Genomic DNA, 22,870 nt, shown 5'->3' on the forward strand with positions numbered 1-22,870 from the left:
GCCAGTGGGAGACTCTAACTCTAATCTAACACTTTCGGTTTCATTCTAGCTTTCCCTTTCTTTTTCTTTCTCTAATATGAAAAACTAGCTCTCATTAGCCACAATGTATTTACTTATTTGCTGAAGTCTAGTTTACACATAAAGTAGTTTCAGAATTACTAACCAATAACTCCTAGAAAAACACATTTTCATATACATTTTTGTAAGCTACCTCAAATCCTTTTGGGATAAAGATAGAGAAAGAATTAAAATGCAGGGAAGGAAAGAAGAAATCACTTAACTACTTCTGTATGTATCAATAGTACCAAGAAATTTTACTATGGCTTATACCCCCAAAATGTACAATGATAATAACCATTATACCTATATTATATGTTAGCAGCTATTATACCCATATTATATACTTATATTGTAAGAATTAATTTTAGTACCCTTTTCCTTATACAGTTTGGTCAGAATAGGTCTCAAGCCAGCAGTGTTGTTAACCCATTCAATAATCCCACATTCATCATTCAGTGGAATAACTGCATATGTTCTAATATGAAGTTCTCTTCTACGAGACTCAGCATCTTTTCTTAAGCACTATTAAAAAAAAACACACATAAACTTAAAAGTTAAAAATTTCTAAATGTATGTCAAACCTATCTAAAGATTGTTCATTTCATAGCAAAATAATGTCCATAAAAGCTTATTATGTAGTATAGATGAATAATTCTTCAGAAAGGTAGAGCAGGAAACAACTGGGACAATATCCTTAATTTATTTCCAAATCATTAAAAATGCCTTGGGTAAGTACTTCTTTTAATTATTCAGTATTAATGTGACAACAATACTGGGTTCAAAAATGTTATAGTTTTATATTTAACAGTGACAAAATACTCTTTAAAAATTGCTTCTAAGATATTACTGAAACAGTGAGTCCTTGGGCGCAGGGAATACTGTTTAATTTTATCGGAAACAATGCATGAACAGAAAAGTATGAGTTTTATGATATCCCCAAAACATATTATCTTATTCTTACAGTTTAATATTATAGCTTCATTTGAAAAATTATCTCCTAGAAGAAGAAAGCTTTACACATCTCATCTGATTAATCCTGAAATATACTAGGTAAGGATAAACAGTATTTTGTTTAATTCTGGAACTGTATGAAATAAACAAACTAAGCATACATCTATAATTGTAACCTGTCAAATTCTAAAGCACAATCACTGACCAAAAATACATTTTAAACTTTAGGAATAGATAGGCTACATAAATGTCAGCCAAATAGTATGGCATGAGAATCACATGTAAAGATCAGTATATGGCCTCCTAGACCAATGTAATGAGACGAGTTTTTCACAATCAGGCTATTTTATTTGACCATGTTAATGTGGGGGAAAGGTAATAAAACAACTTAATTGGTAACAAGGCTGATTAAGATAAATTTATAAATTAAAGCCAGGCCACTTGATACTCCCAACTAGAAAAACACTCAGGGAGCTTTGGGACAAACATACTGATGGTTTAATATCAGTGAATGAAGTTACCAATTTACCAAACAACATTTTAAATAAAAATATTCTTTCCCTTAATACCTATGAAATGGGTTTTTATTGTGGTATTAATTTTTAAATTACTTTTGGTTAAACTAAGCACAAACCATAATTCTCCTTTTTAAAAAATGAACTCATCTGCTGCTATTTCTTTTCTATGTTAAAGGTCCATAACTTTTTCCTGCTAATAAAAGAGGTACCAGTAAAATGCAGGAAGGGGATAGAGAGGAAGAACAAAGAGCTTATAGGAAAACAATAAAGTTTTCACAGTATGGTTTAATTTTTTACCAATGGAAAAACAGATGCTATGCATTTATAAATACCTGGCTAGAGAATAATTCAAAACCCCTAAGACCATACATTTATAATAACCCTTTAGTGAGATTTCTCATATCATCTCTGAGATAGAAATCAAGCACTTACCAACAGAACTGAAAAAAATACTAATGATCACCTCCAAAAAGTGTGTTGGTAAAAACAGAACCTAACATTTTTTTTTTCCTGGCATCAAAACATAAAACATAAATAAATCTGATAGAAAAAGTATATTATAGATAATTTAAACATTAAATAGAAAATATTTTCCTTTGTTAATATGTCATACATTTTTCTCAATATAACAAAAGTATCTTATTTTTAAAAAATTAAGTGAAACCAGCAATTCCACTTCAGGGCACATATCCAAAAGATTGAAAGCAGGGACTTGAACAGTTATCTGTACACTTATCTTCATAGCAGCAATATTCACAATAGCCAAAAAGTGGAAGCAACCCACATATCCACTGATGGGTGAATGGATAAACAAAATTGGTATACACATGCAACTGTATATTATCCAACCTTGTAAAGGAAAGAAATTCTGATGTGCTATAACATGGATGAACCTTGAAGACATAATGTTAAGTGAAGGAAGCCAGTAAAATACAAATACTGTATGACTCCACTTATACAAGGTATCTAGAGTAGTCAAATTCATAGAAACAGAAAGTAGAATGGTGGTTACCAGACCCTGGGGGGAAGGGGAATAGGGAGTTACTGTTTAACAGATATACAGTTTCAGTTTGAGAGGATGAAAAAGTTCTGGAGAGGGATGGTTGCACAACAGTGTGAATGTACTTAATGCCACTGAATTGAACTGAACACTTAAAAATGGTTAAGATGGTAAATTTTATGTTATGTATATTTTATCCCAATAAAACAAATTAAGTGAAAATGAAAAAGGCAGTGTACTTCATTTCCTCTTTTTAAGAGAGATCTACTTGCCCATATCTCACTGATAGTAATTATGGCAATTCTAAAATAAAAGCAAACTATATCCAAACCTTATTAATCAAGGAATTGAATTCCATTAGTCTACAATCCTTTCTCAAGTCATCTTTTGGCTTACACATCATAATGTAGAACTTTCCGTCAGATCCTTTTAAAGAGATCTTCTTTGGTTTCTGAAGAGAAGCAAGAATTTCTACCTAAAAGATGATGAGTTATATATAAATAAAGGTCAAAATTCTTTGTTTAAACTTCTATATGTATTATAAATATTGTGTTACCTAACACAATAAAAAGGAAAATATAATAACCTATATTAGTAGCAAATTTATTATTTTAATAATTTATCTTAATTATGATCTATGAAAAGAATGGTTGGACATAAATAGAGACACATTTTCACCCATTAGAAATGGCTATTGAAGTAAAAGGATTACTCTGTCTGGGGCTTCCCTGGTGGCGCAGTGGTTTAGAATCCACCTGCCAACGCAAGGGACACAGGTTCGATCCCTGGCCTGGGAAGATCCCACATGCCATGGAGCAACTAAGCCCGTGCGCCACAACTACTGAGCCTGCGCTCTAGAGCCCATGTGCCACAAGTATTGAAGCCCGCGCGGCAAGAGCCCGTGCTCTGCAACAAGAGAAGCCATGACAACGAGAAGCCCGCGCACCGCAACGAAGAGCAGCCCCCACTCGCTGCAACTAGAGAAAGCCCACGCACAGCATCAAAGACCCAACACAGCCAAAAATAAAAACAAACAAATAAATAAATAAATTTATTTAAAAAAAAAGCATTACTCTGTCAGCAGTGTAAGTAAATACATACACATTCAAATTTAGGCAGCCTCTTAAAGCAGCCATAATGTTTAAAGGATTTTTGAAACATTTTGAGGACTTTTCTGCAGAACCTAAGATGGTTTTTAAATTTCTTTAATGGTAAGAAATGTTTATCAATGGAAAGTAATTTGATTTTTGACAAAAGAAACGCCTCCAAAATCATGTCCAACTAAAGATGCAAGTAAATAAGCTGAATAATATTAAGTTAAAAACAAAGCATGACTATAAGTAACAAGAATGATTTTATTATGTGGCTTATTAACTGGTCTGAAGCAGTTAAACAAATGTTTTGAGCCACAGAAGCACTGGAATAAATACAGCGTTTTCAAAAGTATTTACTCAGAAGTGCTCTGGTACCATTTCTTTAAGATAGTAACAACAACAAAAAAGAATCAAGCTCTTCCTAGCTGAAATTCACTTCCTCCCAAAATACAAATTACAAAGAAAAATTGTATTTTGTTCTCTTTCTGTTCCCCATTTTTAGGACAAAGATGAATATGGAAACATCAAATTATGGAAAAAATAAAGATTTTAGTCATATTAAAACAATATGAACATCTGAAAAAATCAAAATACTAGGTTGAACATGAGATTTGTATCACTTAATTTTGTCCCATCAGTATATAGTTTTACTTTTCTGTATTTCCAATCATTTTTTCTTTGCAAATAAAATCCACTTAGTCTCTGAGAAAAACACTTTTAAACTTAATTTGAAATTTCATCTTAATTTTAAAAGCATAGTTACAGTTATATAAAATTGCAGTTTACCGTATCATCAAAGCCTGCAATATAGGCCCAATGCCCAGGAAATGGCTCATGGTTAGCATGAGCACCTGGAACTGATGGAAGAGTGGGTATCATGACTGATTGTAAAGGAATGAGGATTTCACTGAATGTTGCTTCTTCTACCAGCTTTTTAAGCATTCTAAAATGAGTGCTCATGCTCAGCGTGGAACTACTTCCATCCACCTGGGGGGGAAAAAAGTAGTACATTTTAATTTCTCTGTTTACCTTGAATTATAGAATGCTTACTTTTACTCAAAACAAAAATTTCACTTCTATAATATCTTAATTACAATGGCTCAGCAGTCTGTACCTTTCTAATTTTAGAAAATACATCACCTCATTTAAACTTCTCTGTACTCTTTTACTCATCAATAAACAGTACCTACATTATATGATGTTAAATGACGAAGGTAGGTAATAGCAGCCTACAATTTGTTATCACACATTACAAATTCCAAAGAGCTTTGTAAATCAAACTTTTTTTTTTGTACCAAATCTCATTTGGCAGCAAAAAGATATCTGAACTTCTCACTTAGTACAAAGATTAATATGTTTCACTGAAGAAAGAGTTATGTATCTGATTACAGGATACTCTACCAGGTTACCCCTAGTGATGATACTTAATAAAAAGTATATGTACTGCATTACCTTTAAAAATCTAAAAATCCTGAATTTCTAAATGTAGTTGGCCACAAAGGTTTCACATAGAGAACTGGAAGTTTGTATAAGTAAAGCACTTAGAAAAGTGCCAGTGTTTAATAAATGTTGGCCGTTATCATAACACTATCTTTTATAATGTCAAGGGTGTCAGGGGACAAACAGGATTAATGCAGATAGCAAAAACAGATTACTCTTTCAAGATGTTTATTGGAAGGGAAGGTGAGAAATAGGGTAGTCTCTACCTTCTCACCTGTAAATAGATGATAGAATGAGTATTTGTAAGGTGAAGTCTAGTTATTTACCTTATAGAGTCTGTCCCTCCTTATAATTACCCCTACCCCCACTTTTACCCTTCCTACACATTCCTCAGGATTTTTTTCCCTCCAATTCCTTGGGTAGAATACTAGTTCATTCCTATAAGCGTGTCCATATTCTAGTCATAAACCTACTGAAAAAAGTAGTTATACAGTATATGATAACCATCTGAGTGGCTTCCTATGAGACTGTGAGCACTTCGAGGCAGGAGAACATGTCTTACTCATCTTTGTTTCCCTTAGGCACGGTGCTTGTTCCCTGGTAGACAATGAAATGTTACTGAAAGGATGAAACCCAAAACTCCAGTCTTCTTTCCTCTCATGTATGTAGGTTAATGTATATGAGTTTTGAAAGTTCAAAGATATGACAGAAAACAATCACAGAGAGAACTTTAACTGAGTATTTTATATACTTATATTTCATATCCTCTATTTTAAAAAACTTCTAATAAATATGGATAATTTACTCTCAGAAGAATTTACATTAAGAAGAACTTTTAGAAATTTAGAGGATATTTGAGAGAGGGACATATGTTAGAAATTTAAAAAACAGCTTTATTAAGGTAAACTGCACGTATTTAAAGTATACAATTTGATAACTTTTGATATATGTGTATACCAACATATATGAGAATTTAAAATTAATCAAATGAAATACAACCAGCTGAAATCATATAGAAGTTTCATCCAACTTGGTCTATAAGTAGTAAGATTTATGATATTACCGATTTATTGCACAATTCTAGAAGCTTATCTGTTAGGCGAGTTGCATCTCCAACAAACTTTTCTAAGGACTTTTTCATATGAATAGCTTTATTTAGAATTTCCTTGCATCTGTTTACACGCATGGGATAAGAAGACTGTCATAGAAAAAAAAAGTTAAATGCAATTGTTAAAAGATTTTTAAAAGATAACAAAACTTCTGATTGACAAAAATCAACTTAAACAGTATGCATGATGAAAGTTTATAGTGATAGAAATTTCCTGGAAATCAATTTGGCAATACTATCAATAGCCATAAAAATGCTGCTATCCTGCGACCTGATGAATTCCCTTCTTAGGATCTATCCTGAAGAAATAATCAGAAATGAGAATAAATATAGATGTGTCTAGATGTTTTGCAACAGTAAAAAAAGTAAACAACCTTAATGATCAACAACAGTTAAATAAATTATAGATGGCTAACCATTATAGAATTTTATAAAATTTTAAAAATTGGTTCTTCAACGAATATTTAACATGGGAACATGATTATGGTAACAATTTTAGGTGAAAAATATGAAATTACATATCTATGCAATCCAAATTTAGTGTTAAAATATGCATAGATAATAAACATACAAAAATACATCAAAATATTAATGATATAAACAGTGAATTTTAATTTTCTTTTTTATATTTCTCTGTATTTTCTAAATTCTCTAAAATATTTATTAATTCAATATATTTACCAATTTGTACATTCCTATTAATAATGCAATAAAAATTTTCTAGTATTAATAGTTCCGATACTTTGGATTAAAAAACTTGGAAAAAAAATAGGTTACCATTTTATACCAAGCACTAACAGTTTCCTATACTTCATAAAGAAAACACATGATAAATCCTTCAATCTTAAACATACTAGTCACTTCATTTGATATAGTAAGTATTTCTAAATTTTATAATGAGACATAGTGCTATAGTTTCTTTTTAAAAATACTTAAAATTTATTTTCTTGCTACAAATCTAACATAAGAGAGAAACCCTGGAACTTGTATCTACATATTAGCATTAAAATGGAAAAAGACACTATTGTGATTAATATATCACCTTTGACACAGCTGTCATCATCCACATTGATTGTTGAGGATAGGCCAGAAACACTTTGGCTATAATTTCCATCAAGACAACAAAAACTTCATCATGAGAATGACAAATTCGGGAGATCAATTGTGAAAAGGCAGTCAAAAATTGATATGGAGCTAAGTGATTTGTGTGCTCTGTGATAACTTTGTTTATCTTAGCTAAATCATTTCTCATTTGTACACGATCAGAGCGGCCAGCTGGAAAAAAAAAATCAAAGTTAAAAATACCAGTAAAAAAGTATATCAGTCTCACAGAAAAAAAGTTTGGTTTTAAAAACAGCTTTAAGATATATGTTATTCCCATGTCCAAAGCTAGATCACTTGCCAATTTGTGAAAAGATACTTTTCTCTGTCCAGGTAGGAAAAAACATTTAAGTCCACTGAAGAACTCAAGGCCCGTTTCTTTTTTAAATTTTTTAAACAGACTTCATTTATTTATTTAAGATCTTTATTGGAGTATAATTGCTTTACAGCAGTGTGTTAGTTTCCGCTGTATAACAAAGTGAATCAGCTATACATATACATATATTTTCACTAGAAGCAAACAGAACAAGCCACAGTCCATTGTAATTTTTAAGGTAAATTATTTGGCTTAAAGTAATATTTTTCAAAATGTGTTAGGTTTTACCAAGGAACGAGCAGGTTTACACTTGCAGGCCCTGCAACTCCAACTACTTAAAAAAGTCTATGCTTAGTCTTTCTCCTCTTTTTTAACATTTGGTTTCTTGCTCTCACATAAATCATAATTCTTCTCAGTCCCTTAAAAATTTTACCAAAAAAATTATACCTTTTTCCCATTCATATGCCTTAGCACCAAAATCAAGCCATAGTGATAACATTCGTGGCATTGATTGATATATGAACTGATTTCCATACTGTAAAGACCTGCAATTACATAGAAAATATATTAACATAGTATTTTTTTATATTATATGAATTAATTATAGACTTAAACTACCCCTTGAGAAATATATGGTCTCTGACAAAAATTTTTATAGTATCAGTATTTCTTCCTAGTACACATTATCTTTGACTCCTCTCTCCCCACTTTCTTCTTTCTTCATTCCTCACTAACCTCTTATAGTATCAATACACTGACCAAAAATAATTCAAGTTTTGACCTGGTCAAACTCCTGTCAGTACTTCTTTTAAATTGTCCTTAGGATCTGTGCCTTTATTTGTATTCCATGGTCATAAGCCTAGGTCAGGCCCAATCACTCAATTTCTGGGACATTACAGTAACTTGTTCTCCCTAATTCCACATTTCTTCCCTTCAATAAATTCCAGGCTAACATTTCTGAAATTCTAGCTTTATCATACTCCCCCCAGTTTAAAAACAGCAATCACTTACCTACAGATTAATACTATATGAATGACTCTGCTCGGGATTCAAATATATACAACTCTTTTTCTTTACAACTTTGCAATCTTAGTCTCTCACTATTCACTGCATACATCTTCCATCAAGTTCAATTTCCTCACCATCCTCTCAACAAACCACTCAACCCCGTGTCTCTGCCAAATCTGTGAAAAGTTAGTACAGGCATACCTCGGAGATATTGCAGGTTTGGTACTGGACCACTGCGATAAAGTGAATATCACAATAAAGTGAGTCACACGAATTTTTGGGTTTCCCAATGCATATAAAAGTCATGTTTACACTATACTGTAGTCTAATAAGTGTGCAATAGCATATGTCTAAAAAAAGCAATATACATACCTTAATTGTAAAATACTTTATTGCTAAAAAATGCTAATCATCACCTGAGCCTTCAGCGAGTTGTAATCTTGTTGCTGGCGGAGGCCCTTGCCTCGATGTCAATGGCTGCTGACTGATCAGGGTGGGGGCTGCTGAAGGCTGGGTGGCCGTGGCGATTTCTTAAAATAAGACAACAATGAAGTTTGCTGCGCTGACCGACTCTTCCTTTCAGGAACGATTTCTCTGTAGCGTGCAATGCTGTTTCATAGCATTGTACCCATAGGAAAACTTCTTTCAAAATTGCAGTCAATCCTCTCAAACCCCGCCACTGCTTTATCAACTAAGTTTAGGTGAGATTCTAAATCCTTTGTTGTCATTTCAACAGTGTTCATAGCATCTTCACCAAGGGTAGATTCCATCTCAAGAAATCACTTTCTTTGCTCATCCATAAGAAGCAGCTCTTCATTCGTTTTATTGTGTTTTTATCGTGAGATTACAGCAATTTAGTCACATCTTCAGATTCCACTCCTAATTCTAGTTTTCTTGGCTACTTTCACCACATCTGCAGTTCCTTCCTCCACAGTGGTCTTGAACCTCTCAAAGTCATACATGAGGACTGTAATCAACTTCTTGCAAATTCCTGTTAACGTTGATATTTTCACATCTTCCTATGAATCACAAATGTTCTTAATGGCATCTAGAATGGTGAACCCTTTCCAGAGGTTTTCAATTTATTTTGCTCAGATCCTTCAGAGGAATCACTATATATGGCAGCTATTACTTGTGTCAGCTATTACAATATGAAATGTATTTCTTTTTTAAAAAATTTACTTTCATTATTTATTTGTTATTTAGGTTAACATTGGTTTATAACGTTATAAAAGTTTCATGTGTACATTACATTTCTACTTCTATATACCTTATAGCATGCTCACTACCAAAAATTTAGTTCCCATCCATCACCATACGGTTGATGCTCTTCACCCATTTCACTCTCCCCTTCCCCTCTGTAACCACTACTCTGTACCTACCTGTTTGTTTTTATTTGGTTTGTTTTGTTCATTTGTTTTTGTGTGTCTTTGTTTTTTTATATTCCACATATGAGTGAAATCATACGGTGTTTGTCTTTCTCTGTTTGACTTATCTCACTTAGCATAATACCCTCAAAGTCCATCCATGTTGTCACAATGGCAAGATTTCATCTTTTTTTAAGGCTGAGTAGTATTCTATTGTATACGTGTATATACCACAACTTCTTTGTCCACTCATCTGTTGATGGGCACTTGGGTTGTTTCCATATCCTGGCTATTTTAATAATGCTGCGATGGACACAGGGTGCACATACCTTTTCAAATTAGTGTTTTCATATTCTTTGGATAAATACACAGAAGTGGAATAGCTGGATCATATGCTAGTTCTATTCTTCAATTTTTGAGGAATCTCCATACTGTTTCCACAGTGGCTGCACCAATTTACATTCCCACCAACACTGTAGGAGGGTTCCCTTTTCTCTACATCCTCTAACACTTGTTATTTCTCTTGCCTTTTTGATAACTGTCATTCTAACAGGAGTGAGATGATAACTCATCGTGGTTTTGTTTTACATTTCCCTAATAATTAATGACGTTGAACATCTTTTCACGTGTCTGCTGGCCACCTGAATGTCTTCTTTGGAAAAATGTCTATTCAGCTCCTCTGCCCACTTTTTAATTGGGTTGGTTTTTGTTGTTGTTGTGTGAATTCTCATATATTTTGGATATTAACCCCTTAATGGATATACCGTTTGCAAATATCTTCTCCTATTTGGTAGGCTGTCTTTTCATTTTGTTGATGGTTTCATTTGTTGTGCAGAAATGTTTTAGTTTGATGTAGTCCCATGTGTTTATTTTTGCTTTGGTTTCCCTTGCCTAAGGAGTCATATCCAGAGGGATATTACTGAGGTGGATGTCAAAGACTGTACTGCCTAGGTTTTCTTCTTGGAGGTTTGTGGTTTCAGGTCTCACATTCAAGTCTTTAATCCATTTTGAGTTGATTTTTGTGTATGGTATGAGATAGTGGTCTAGCTTCATTTTTTTTTTGCACGTCTATGACCAGTTTCCTAACATCATTTATTGAAGAGACTACCCTTTCTCCATTGTATATTCTTTGCTGCTTCGTTGAATATTAGTTGTCCATAGAAGCCTGGGTGTTTTGCTGGGCTCTCAATTATGTTCCACTGATCTATAGTATTTTCTGCCATTACCATGCTATTTTGATTACCACAGCTTTGTAATATAGTTTGAAATCAGGGCATGTGATACCTCCAGCTTTGTTCTTTTTTTTTTTTTTTTTTGTGGTATGCGGGCCTCTCACTGTTGTGGCCCCTCCCGTTGTGAAGCACAGGCTCTGGACCCACAGGCTCAGCAGCCATGGCTCACGGGCCCAGCCGCTCTGCGGCACGTGGGAACTTCCCGGACAGGGGCATGAACCCACATCCCCTGCATCGGCAGGTGGACTCTCAACCACTGCGCCACCAGGGAAGCCCCCTGTTCTTTTTTCTTAGGTTTGCTTTGCCTATTTGGGGTCCTTTGTGGTTCCATATAAGTTTTAGATTTTTTTGTTGTATTTCTGTGAAAAATGTCCTTGGGATTTTGATAGGAATTGCATTGAATCTGTAGGTTGCTTAGGTATGGGCATTTTAACAATGTTCATTCTTCCAGTCCATGAGCATGGAATATCTTTCCATTTATTTGTGTCTTTTTCAATTTCTTTCAGCAATGTCTTATAGTTTTCAGTGTACAGGTCTTTCATCTCCTTGGTTAAATTCACTGCTAGGTATTTTATTCTTATTACTGCAATTGTAAATGGGATTGTTTTATTAATTTCTCTTTCTGCTAGCTCACTGCTAGCATGTATAATAGAAATGCAACAGATTTTTGTATACTGATTTTGTATCCTGCAACTTTACTGTATTTGTTTATTATTTCTAATAGTTTTTTAGTGTATTCTTTAGGCTTTTCTATATAAAAAATCACATCATCCACAAATAGTGACAATTTTACTTCTTCCTTTACAATTTAGATGCCTTTTATTTCTTTTTCTTGCCTATTTGCTCTGACTACGGCTTCCAATACTATGTTGAATAAGAGTGGTGAGAGGGGGCATCCTTGTCTTGTTCTTGATTTTAAAGGGATAGCTTTCAGTTTTTCATGGTTGACTATGATGTTAGCTGTGGGTTTGACATACGTGGCCTTTACTAATTTGTGGTATGTTTCTACTATACCCATTTTATTGACACTTTTTATCAAAAATGGATATTGAATCTTCTCAAATGCTTTTTCTACATCTATTGAGATGATCATATGGTTTTTATCCTTCATTTTATTAATGTGGTGTACCATGTTGGTTGATTTGTGTATGTTGAATCATCCCTACATCCCTGGAATAAATCCCACTGATCATGGTGTATGATCCTTTTAATACATTGTAGCAGTTGGGTTGCTAATATTTTATTGAGGATTTTGGTGTCTATGTTCATCAGAGATATTGGCCTATAATTTTCTTTTTTGTGTGTTATCTTTGTCTGGTTTTGGTATCAGGGTGATGTTGGCCTCATAAAATGAGTTAGGAAGCGTTCCTTCCTCTTCAATTTTTTGGCAGACTTTGAGCATTAAATCTTCTTTGAATGTTTGGTAGAATGCACTGTGAAGCTGTCTGGTCCTTCTATTTCTTCATGATTCAGTCTTGGAAGGGTGTAAGAATTTGTCCATTTCTTCTAGGTAGTCCAATTTGTTCATAATATTCTTCATAATATTCTCTTACAATCCTTTGTTTTTCTGTGGTATCCGTTGTTATTTCTCCTCTTTTATTTCTGATTTTATTTATCAGACCCTTCTCTCTTTTTTTCTTCATGAGTCTAGATAAAGGTTTGTCAATTTTGTTTATCTTTTTAGAGATCCAGCTCTTATTTTCGCTGATCTTGTCTACTGTCTTTCTAGTCTCTATTTCATTTATTTCCACTCTGATTGTTATTATTTCCTTCCTTCTATGGACTTTGCGCATTGTTTGTTCTTCTTTTTCTATTTCCTTTAGGTGTAAGGTTAGATTGTTTGAGATTTTTCTTGTTTCTTGAGGTAGGCCTGTATTGCTATAAAGTTCCCTCTTAGTACTGCTTTTGCTGTATCCCATAGATTTTTTTGGTATGTCATATTTTTATTTTCATTTGTCTTCAGGTAACTTTTAATTTTTTCTTTGATTTCTTTGTTGACCCAATAGGTCTTCAGTAGCATGCTCTTCAGTCTCCATATACTTGTCATTTTTCTACCTTTCTTCTTGTAGTTGACTTCTAGTTTCATACCATTGTGATTGGGAAAGATGCTTGATATGATTTCAATCTTTTTAAATTTATTGAGATTTTTTCTTTAGAAAGTTCCATGTGCACTTGAGAAGAATATGTATTCTGCTGCATTTGAATGTAATGTTCTGTATAGATATATCAAATCCATCTGGTTCTGCTGTTTCCTTGAATTTCTCTCTGGATGATCTATCCACTGACACAAGTGGGATGTTAAAGTCCCCGACTATTACTGTCTTGCTGTTAATTTCCATTTTCTTGGTAATTCCTTCACTTTGAGCCTATGTTTGTCTTTAGAGCTGAGCTCCTGGAGGCAGCATACAGTTGGGTCTTGTTTTTTTAACCCATCCAACCACTTTGTGTCTTTTGGTTGGTGAATTCAATCTATTTACATTTTAGGTGACAGATGAGGACTTAGCACTGCCAGTTTAGCTTTTGTTTTCTGGTTGCTCTATACATCCATTGTTTTGTTTTGTTTTGTTTTTTCCTTGTGTGTCTGTCTGCCATTTTGGTTTGGAGGTTTTCTGTTTTTCATAGTTTCCTCTTTTTTTATGCTTCATGCCTCTACTCTAGATTTATGTTTTGTGGTTGCCATGGGGTTTGTATGAAACCTCTCATAGATAAAATAGTCCTTTTTCTGTTGATAGGATCTTATCTTCATTTACCTATGCAGGTTCCATCCTTTTCCTCTTCCCCTTTTATATTTTTGTTGTCTCAAATTATCCTTTTTTATGTCGTGAGTTTGTTACTGAATTGAAGCAGCTATATTTGTTTTTTTCATCATTTTCCCCCTTTAACCTTTATGCTATAACAAAGTGTTTAAAAACCTGTTGTGATAAAGACTTGCAACTTTTGATTCTGTCTACTTATTGCCTTACTCAAAGTTTTGTGTACTTTTTGCCGTTTTGTTTCTGGTAGAAAAGCTCATTTCAACATTTCTTGCAAGGCCGGTCTAATGTTGATTGACTCTCTTGGCTTTTGGTTGTCTGGGAAAGTCTTTATTTCTCCTTCATATCTGAATGATAACTTTGCTGGATAGAGTATTCTCGACTGATGACTTTTACCTTTCAGTATTTTGAGAATGTCACACCACTTCCTCCTGGTCTGTAGAGTTTCTGCTGAGAAATCTGATGGTCCAATGAGGTAGCTTTGTGGGTTACCATCCCTTTTTCCTTAGCTGCCTTTAAAATTCTTTCTTTGTCATTGACTTTTGACAATTTTAATACAATCTGTCTTAGAGAAGGTAATTAGGTGTTCTCTTGGCTTCATGAACTTGTATACCCAGTTTCTTCTCCAGGTTTGGGAAGTTCTCAGCTATTATTTAAATAAATGCTTTGCTCCCTTCTCCCTGTCTTCTCTTCTGGGATACTCATTACCCTAACGTTGCCCTTCCTGAAAGAGTTGGATAGCTCTCTAGAACTTCCTCATTTTTAAAATATCTTCTCTTTCCTGTCCTACTTGTACAATTTCAAGCTTGCTAATTCTCTCTTCCATATGGTCTGCTCTATTTCCAATGCTTTTAAATGCACTCTTCATCTCATTTATTGAGGTCTTTAACTCAAGAATTTCTGTTTGGTTCTTTTTTAGAGTTTCACTCTTTTAGTTAAGTACTCCTTCTGTTCATTAATTTTATTCCTGAGCTCACTGAACTGCCTTTCTAAGTTTTCTTGCAGCTCACTGGGTTTCTTCATGACAGCTATATTGAATTCTCTATCAAATCGCAATATTCTGCGTCTTTAAGCTTGGTTTCTGGAAAATCATCATTTGCTTTTTGTGGTACTGTCACTGTGGTTCTTCATGGTGCTGGATGAGTTGTTCTTCTGCCGGTAAATCTGAAGTAGGGACAGGTTAGAGATTAGAGGCCTTTCTTTTGTTTTCCAGTAGGTGGCACTATAGCATAGGCTTTCGGTTTCTTTTACCTGAGGCGCCTCTGGCTCTATTTGAGTCTGCCCTTTCCACCTTCCACCTCCTCTGTTAGAGGTGTGACTCCCTGCCCTCATTATCGCATCTTGTGCCTCTGGAGTCGATGGTACCTTCCTTCTCCCACTGTCACTGGTGTTGCTGCTTGGTGCACCTAGATGGTAGGTAGGCTCTGCCATCTCATCTGGGATCCCATGAATTGCAGGCTCCACTGCCATGGGGGGAGGGGAATGAGGAGAGTTGGGAGGCCAGCTGAGGTTGCTTGGGTGCCTCTGCTGCGTCTGGTATTGTAAGGTTCGTAGGGCTCTGCCACAGTGGACCTGGAGTTGTTGGCACCTCAGTGGCTGGAGGGACAGGGTCTCAGGCCCCACTGCCACTGTTTCCCAGTTACCCGTGGCCACAGGAGCTGCTGGGGCCAGGAGGCTAGAATCATGTGTACCTCCCTCCTCTGCCACTGTTGGGTTCTCTGGGGCTGCAGACTCAGTTGCTGCGGCTGGAGGGCTGGGTTTTGCAGGCACCACGTCTGCTGTTCCCTTGCTTTCACCTCCTCTATGTGTTTCAGTCCACCCACCTTTAGATGTACCAATATGTGGATTCTCCAGTGTGCTGGTGTGTTGAGCAGGAGTACCTTTGTTGTACTGTGGATGTTTTACTGGTTGTAGATTGATGGGGTGAGACAAAGGTAGCTTTTCACTCTGCCATATTGCTGATGTCACTCCAATCACAAAATGTATTTCTTAAACAATAAAACCTGAAAATTGAAATTGCTCCTTGATTTATGGGCTGCAGAATGGATGCTGTGTTAGCAGGCATGAAAATATACATCTCTATCAGAGTTCTTGGGTGACCAAGTGCATTGTCGATGAGCACTGACATTTTGAAAGGAATCTTTGTTTCTAAGCAGTAGATCTCAACCGTGGGCTTAAAATATGTAGTAAAACATGTTGTAAACAGATGTGGTGTCATCCAGGCTTTGTGGTTCCATTTACAGAGCACAGGCAAAATAGACTTAGCATAAATCTTAGGGCTCTAGGATTTTCAGAGTAGTAAGTGAGCACTGGCTTCAACTTAAAGTCACTAGCTGCATTAGCCCCTAATAAGAGAGTCAGCCTGTCCTTTGAAGCTTTGAAGCCAGGCATTGACTTCTCCTCTAGCTATGAAAGATGGCATCTTCTTCCAATATAAGGCTGTTTTGTCTACATCGAAATTCTGTTGTTTAGTGTAGCCACCATTAATGATCTTAGCTAGATCTTCTGGATAACTTGCTGTAGCTTCTACATCAGCATTTGTTGCTTCACCTTGCACTTTTCTGTTATGGAGACGGTTTCTTTCCCTAAACCTCATGAACCAATGTCTGCTAGCTTCAGACTTTTCTTCTGCAGCTTTTTCACCTCTTTCAGCCTTCTTAGAATTGAGGCAAGGTAGGGCCTTGCTCTGGATTAGGCTCTGGAAATACGGTGTCCAATTTGATCTCTGTAAACTACTAAAATTTTCTCCATATCAGCAATAAAGCTGTTTCACTTTCTTATTATTCATGTGTTCACTGGAGTAGCACTTTTAATTTCCTTCAAGAACTTTTCCTTTGCACAACTTTCACAACTTGGCTAACTCTTTGGCACAAGAGGCCTAGCTTTTGGCCTGTCTCAGCTTTTGACATGGCTTCCTCACTAAGCTTAATCATCTCTAGCTTCTGATTTAAAGTGAGAGACGTGTGACTCTTCCTTTCACTTGAACACTTAGAGACCATTGTAGGGTTATTGATCGGCTTAACTTCAATATTGGTCTCAGGGAATAGGGAGGCCCAAGGAGAAGAAAAGAGATGGTGGAATGGCCAGTTGGTGGAGCAGTCAGAACACACACAGCATTTATGGAATAAGTTCGCTGTCTTGTATGGGTGCAGTTCATGGTGCCCCAGAACGATTACAATAGTTAACATCAAAGATCACTGGCCACAGATCACCATAACAAACACAATAATAATGAAAAAGTTTGAAATATTGCAAGAATTAGCAAAATGTGAGTATACAGAGACCTGAAGTGAATAAATGCTGTTGGAAAAATGGAACTGATAGACTTGTTCAACACAGGGTTGCCACAAAACTTCAATTTGTAAAAAACACAGTATCTGTGAAGCTCAATAAAATGAGATATGCCTGTAATGTCCTCTCTTTCTTGAATTTAATTACCTTTTAAATCCTACCTTCTTTACGAAGCCTACCAAACTTCTCTGGCAATGCAGTGCAAAGAGATACTTTTTTTTTTTTTTTTGCGATACGCGGGCCTCTCACTGTTGTGGCCTCTCCCGTTGCAGAGCACAGGCTCCGGACGCGCAGGCTCAGATGCCATGGCTCACGGGCCCAGCCGCTCCGCGGCATGTGGGATCTTCCCGGACCGGGGCACGAACCCATGTCCCCTGCATCGGCAGGCGGACTCTCAACCATTGAGCCACCAGGGAAGCCCAAAGAGACACTTTTGATATCATGAAGCCAGTGGTTTGAGTTTTGACTTCAGATTTGCCCCAAATCCATGACTCCTGGACTTGTTTGGTTCATTTTTGGTATCTTGCAAACATCAAAAAGATATTTCTAATATTTATACCACTTATTTTGATATTTGATCACATTCTACTATGTACCATTATTTAAATATTTTGTGTGCTAAGGTTTCTCTACCCAATTGGACTGTAGCTCCTTGAGGGCAAACACTAATGCTTAATTAGCAATAACACAGTAATTCAATGACTCAGGGGAAAAGTATCGATAGCTGAGCATATTTACTCCTTTAAGCATCCATATGTTTTATTTTAACTACTATGGATAAAATATATTCTAAAATAGTCTTACTTTCTTAAACTGTACTTTTAAAAATCTCACACTATACCTAATAGTTTTACACATATCAAGGACTCCAAATAACTCGTTTTAGAAGAAATGTATTAAATAAATTCTGTATACCATGCATATGATATATGTGAAGACCAAAGAGCAAATGAGAGGTATTACTCATTTTAGAAAAGAAAAATGAATTTAATAACTGTCCTCTGCTTATGCTTCCATTTCAAAATGCCAATATGCCAGGAATTCTTCCTCAATAACAAGTCATTAATAATCAATAATAAATTAAATTAGGTTTGGATTTTATAAAACTTGAATTCCAGGGAGCTCCCTGGTGGCCTACAGGTTAGGATTCCAGGCTTTCACTGCCGTGGCCCAGGTTCAATCCCTGGTTGGGGAATTGAGATCCCACAAGCCATATGGCATGGCCAAAAAACAAACAAACAAAAAAACAAACAAGCAAACAAAAATTGAATTCCATTTTGGGAAGAAAGGCTTGGCCAAATCTTGCAATCCTAACACTGCTGATGAACAAAAATATATTGCTTTGATTTCTGAAAATATTGAACTGAGAAGTCAAAATACCTGATAATAGGCAACTTTAAATAAATTTATTACTATGAAGTAAGTTATTCATCAGTAAAGCAATGGTCCATGAGTATGACAAGAAAATGAGTGGAATGTTATTATTACTTCTTAGGAATTAACAATTTGTGATAATATAAACAGCAGGCATGAGACAATATACTATTTGACTATAATACACTAATATACGAAATTAAGTTACATTTCACCTGTTACCTAGTTTAAGTGATAAGCTCTTTCTACAAGTCTAATGTCAAAACCATTTTTATATATACTACTTCTTAGAGAATGGGCTGGAATGAAACATTCCACAGGCAATTAAATACAACCATTAAATGTACTAGATTTAGGGTCTTCTGGAATTCTAGGGAAGGGGACTCAGAGGATGAGGGTCCAGAATTGGAAGGACACAATTTTCATTGTATATTCTCGGTACTACTGAATTTTAAAAAACATGCATATATTACTTATTCCATTAAAATAGTTATTATTTAAAGGGAAGGAAAAATTGTACAAAGAAAAAATTTATATCTCATCTAAGGTGATAATCATAAAGCAGAAAACATCCTACATATGCTAAGATCTGTGATAATAGTTCAATATCAACAGAGTCACCTTGATATATTTAATCAGCAAACATGCAGTTCTCACTCTCACCTTCCAAAGTGAAGGACTATATACCGAATGAGATCACCCTGCTTCTCCATTTTGTTGTCTGTGACCATGGGCATCAATTTGTCATAGTACTTGGCAAGGTAGAAATGCCCATCCTCCCACTCTGGCAGGAACAAGGTCACATCCTGTAAAAGATAACAGAGAATATCCACTTAATAAAACCCCCCACTATGATGGGAAGTATAAATAGATAATTAGGGATCAAAATTATGAGACCGACATCTTGGCAGAGCAAAGTCAAAGGCAGACTGACTCTGGTGTAAATAAGGAATAGCTACTTTCTTACAAAGGTTTTCTCAGGATAGCTGGTAGGTTCTGGTGGGTTGCCCGCTGATCAACATGTCATGCTAATTTGCTATATAGGGAAAAACACTCCACTTACATTGCCACTTTATATGATACATCAAAATAATTTTCAGATGGATTAAGGTATTTCATGTATGTGTGTACAGGTATATTTTTATTGTTTTTAAAAAAAACCTCAGAGAAAGAAGAATATCAAATCTCTGAAGAGGACAAGACTTTAAAGGCATTCAAATATGGTTTAAAAAAGAAATCACATATCTTATTTTTCTCTAAGATCTACAAGTTATTGCCCTCTCTCTCAACTCCTTCATAATCAGGCTTCTGAAAAGAATTCTCCAACTCACCGTCATTCCTCAAACTATTTCTTTTTGGTTCAGTAGACACCACTCCACTAAAGTAGCAACTTAAACAGACATACTTTCTAATTCTGATCTCACGTGAATGACCTCTCTTCAGCATGTTTCTGTTGTCCGTGCCATCTCTTCTTTGAATCACTTTCTTCCTTTTGCTTCTGTGAGGCCACGATCTTCCAAGTTTTCTCCTACCTTTCTGGCCACTCCTACTCAGTCACCTTTGTCATTTCCTCTCCCTTTCCCTTATATTTGTACATTGTGTGTGCTTTATTAATTTTTAATTATATTATTTGAAATGTGATGGAAAATACATAGAACAGCTGAGTAAAAAAAAAATTTTTAATAAAGCTCGATTCTTAATTCAAGCAAATTTGAGAACACAGTTTAGACCAGGAACCTTAAAATGAGATCTTAAGTTTCCTCCAAATCTAATCCTAAAACCTTACAGATACAAACCTGCTTGTGGATAGAGGACAGAATGACACGATTAGATGTATGGAGCAGATGCTGGATTCATGTGCCTAAAACCGGCCACTGGGACGAGGCTCCCAGTGTGCTTTTCCCATCTAGTCACAGGAGAAGCGAAGGGAATGAAGGAAAATGCTAATTAAGATTGCTTCTAAAAAGATATTTTCAATCTGGTTTCATCGTCTTTCTATCTCCCTTACTTTCCTTTCCTCCTCCCTCCCGCTCTCCTTCCTTCCTGGTTTAAGTTAAAATTTTATTTTGGAAAATAAAATTTACATACAGAAAGATAAATCTTATATGCAAAGCTTGCTCAATTATCACAAAGTGATCACACCTATATAAGAACTCCAGAAACACGAGCCTTCCCCTTCGCCCTCCCAAACACTACTCCCTTTGTTTTCCTCCCAAATAATCACTACTACAGATTAAATATTTGTGTGTTGTCCCCCCTCCCCCCTCGCCCAATTCATATGTTGAAGTCTAATCCCCAATGTGATGGTATGTGGAAGTGGGGCCTTTGGGAGGTGATTAGGTCACAAGTGTGGAACCCTCATGAATAAGATTAGTGCCCTTATAAAAGAGGCCCCAGGGACCTCCCTTGCCTCTTCTGCCATGTGAGGTTATAAGGAGAAGATGGCTGTCTATGTAAGCAGGGCCTCACCAGACTGAATCTGCTAGCACCTTAATTCTGGACTTCCCAGCCTCCAGAACTGTGAGAAATAAATGGTGCTTAGGCCACCCAGTATACGGTACGTTTGTTATAGCAGTGCAAATGGACTAAAAACAACCACTATCTCCATTTCTGATACAATAATTTTGTTTTGCTCATTTCTGAACTTTATATAAATGGAATCATACTACATGTATGATTTTTTCATATGACTTTTTTCCTTCAACATTAAGTTTGGGAGAACCATTCAAGTTGTTGGATGTAACTTTGGTTTGTTGGTTTTCACTGCTATACATACAGTATTCCATTATAGGGATATGTTATAATTCGTTTATCCATTCTATAATTGATTGACATTTCTACTTCCAGGTTAAAATCTACAAATAACGTTGGCATAAACATTTTTGTACATGTTCTATGGAGACATGTTGAGCATTGGTAAAGCGGCTGTCACAGTATTATCACCTTTAGAAGAAAACACCAAACTGTTGTCCAAAATGACTGTAATAACTTATACTTCCAGCAGCACTGTATGAGCGTCTAAATGCTCTATAGCCTTGCTAACACTTGAAAATATCAATCTTTTAAATTTTAACCATTCTTGTAGGTATATAGTGTTAGCTTATAATACTTTTCTTTAAACTGAACAGCAGTTGATTTATAATATTGTATTAGTTTCATCATAATACTTTTAAAATTTGCATCTATTCCTGTCTACTACAGTGAACATATTTTCTTTTTTCGGGTCATTTATATATATCCTTCTGTTAAGTCTTCTATTCAATTTTAAAATTGAGTTGTCTGTATTTTTCTTAAGAGTTCTTATTATATTCTGGATATAAGCCTCACCATTTATGTATTGCAAATATCTTGTAATCTATTGCTTACCTTTACATTCTTTTAAAAAATATTTATTAATAAATATATATTTTTATTTTTTAAGTAAAAAATAAAAGCTGACGTATAATATCATGTTAGTTTCAGGTGTACTACATAATGATTTGACATTTGCATACACTATAAAATGATCACCATGATAAGTCTAGTAACCACCTGTCCCCATACAAAGTTATTACAATATTATTGACCATATTCTTTATGCTGTATGTCTCCATGACTTATTTATTATATAACTGAAAGTTTATCCCTCTTAATCCCCTTCATCTATTCTCCCCCACCCACCTCCCTTCTTTCTTGCCTTTACATTCTCAATGGTATCTTTTGATGAACAGAAATTCATAATTTTAAGTTAGTCAAATTTATTAATCGTTTCTTTTATAGTTATTGTTTTTGATCTGTTTAAGATGTCCTGAGCTACCTCTAGGTTTGAAGATACTCTCCTATATTCTATTTTGGGACCTTTATTATTTTGCCTTTCACATTTAGATCTACAATCTACCTGACGTTTATTTTTGTTTATGTTGTAAAGAAGGGATCAAGTTTGATTTCTCCTCCCATAAGCTATCCAAATAGCACAACAATGTTTATGGAAAAGATTATTCTCACAACTCTACAATACCACCTAGAATCTGTTTCTGGGTTCTCTCTTCTGTTCTATTGGTTATTTGCCTAGCCTTACATGAACACAACATCACCTTAATTTCTATACCTTTATAATAAGTCTTGAAACACCTCCTGGTTATTCTCAGTTTGCCCCTCTAAAATATACTTGTTACACTCCACTCTTTTCTGCTCTATAACCCAAAAGATTGACATTGTTGATTTCTATCAGTGGGCCTATTTGCCTTCTGGGAATTGTTCTTCTTATAGTTCCCCCAT

At 35.2% G+C, this 22,870-nt stretch overlaps 1 protein-coding gene across 1 annotated transcript in view; it reads right to left on the bottom strand.

The window, feature by feature from the left end:
• Nucleotides 1-22,870, bottom strand: part of ATR (ATR checkpoint kinase) — a 101,211-nt gene that overhangs the window by 9,664 nt on the left and 68,677 nt on the right. The window contains exons 36-42 of the mRNA XM_082625780.1: nucleotides 19,277-19,419; nucleotides 8,036-8,133; nucleotides 7,214-7,446; nucleotides 6,127-6,261; nucleotides 4,410-4,610; nucleotides 2,861-3,004; nucleotides 432-582 (exon numbers count right to left, since the gene is read on the bottom strand). Of these exons, the coding sequence (XP_082481906.1) occupies nucleotides 432-582; nucleotides 2,861-3,004; nucleotides 4,410-4,610; nucleotides 6,127-6,261; nucleotides 7,214-7,446; nucleotides 8,036-8,133; nucleotides 19,277-19,419 (1,105 nt within the window). The remainder of the gene's footprint in view (nucleotides 1-431; nucleotides 583-2,860; nucleotides 3,005-4,409; nucleotides 4,611-6,126; nucleotides 6,262-7,213; nucleotides 7,447-8,035; nucleotides 8,134-19,276; nucleotides 19,420-22,870) is intronic.

This window comes from Mesoplodon mirus (assembly GCF_964341445.2).
Source record: "Mesoplodon mirus genome assembly, chromosome: 6".
Lineage (NCBI taxonomy): Eukaryota > Metazoa > Chordata > Mammalia > Artiodactyla > Ziphiidae > Mesoplodon > Mesoplodon mirus.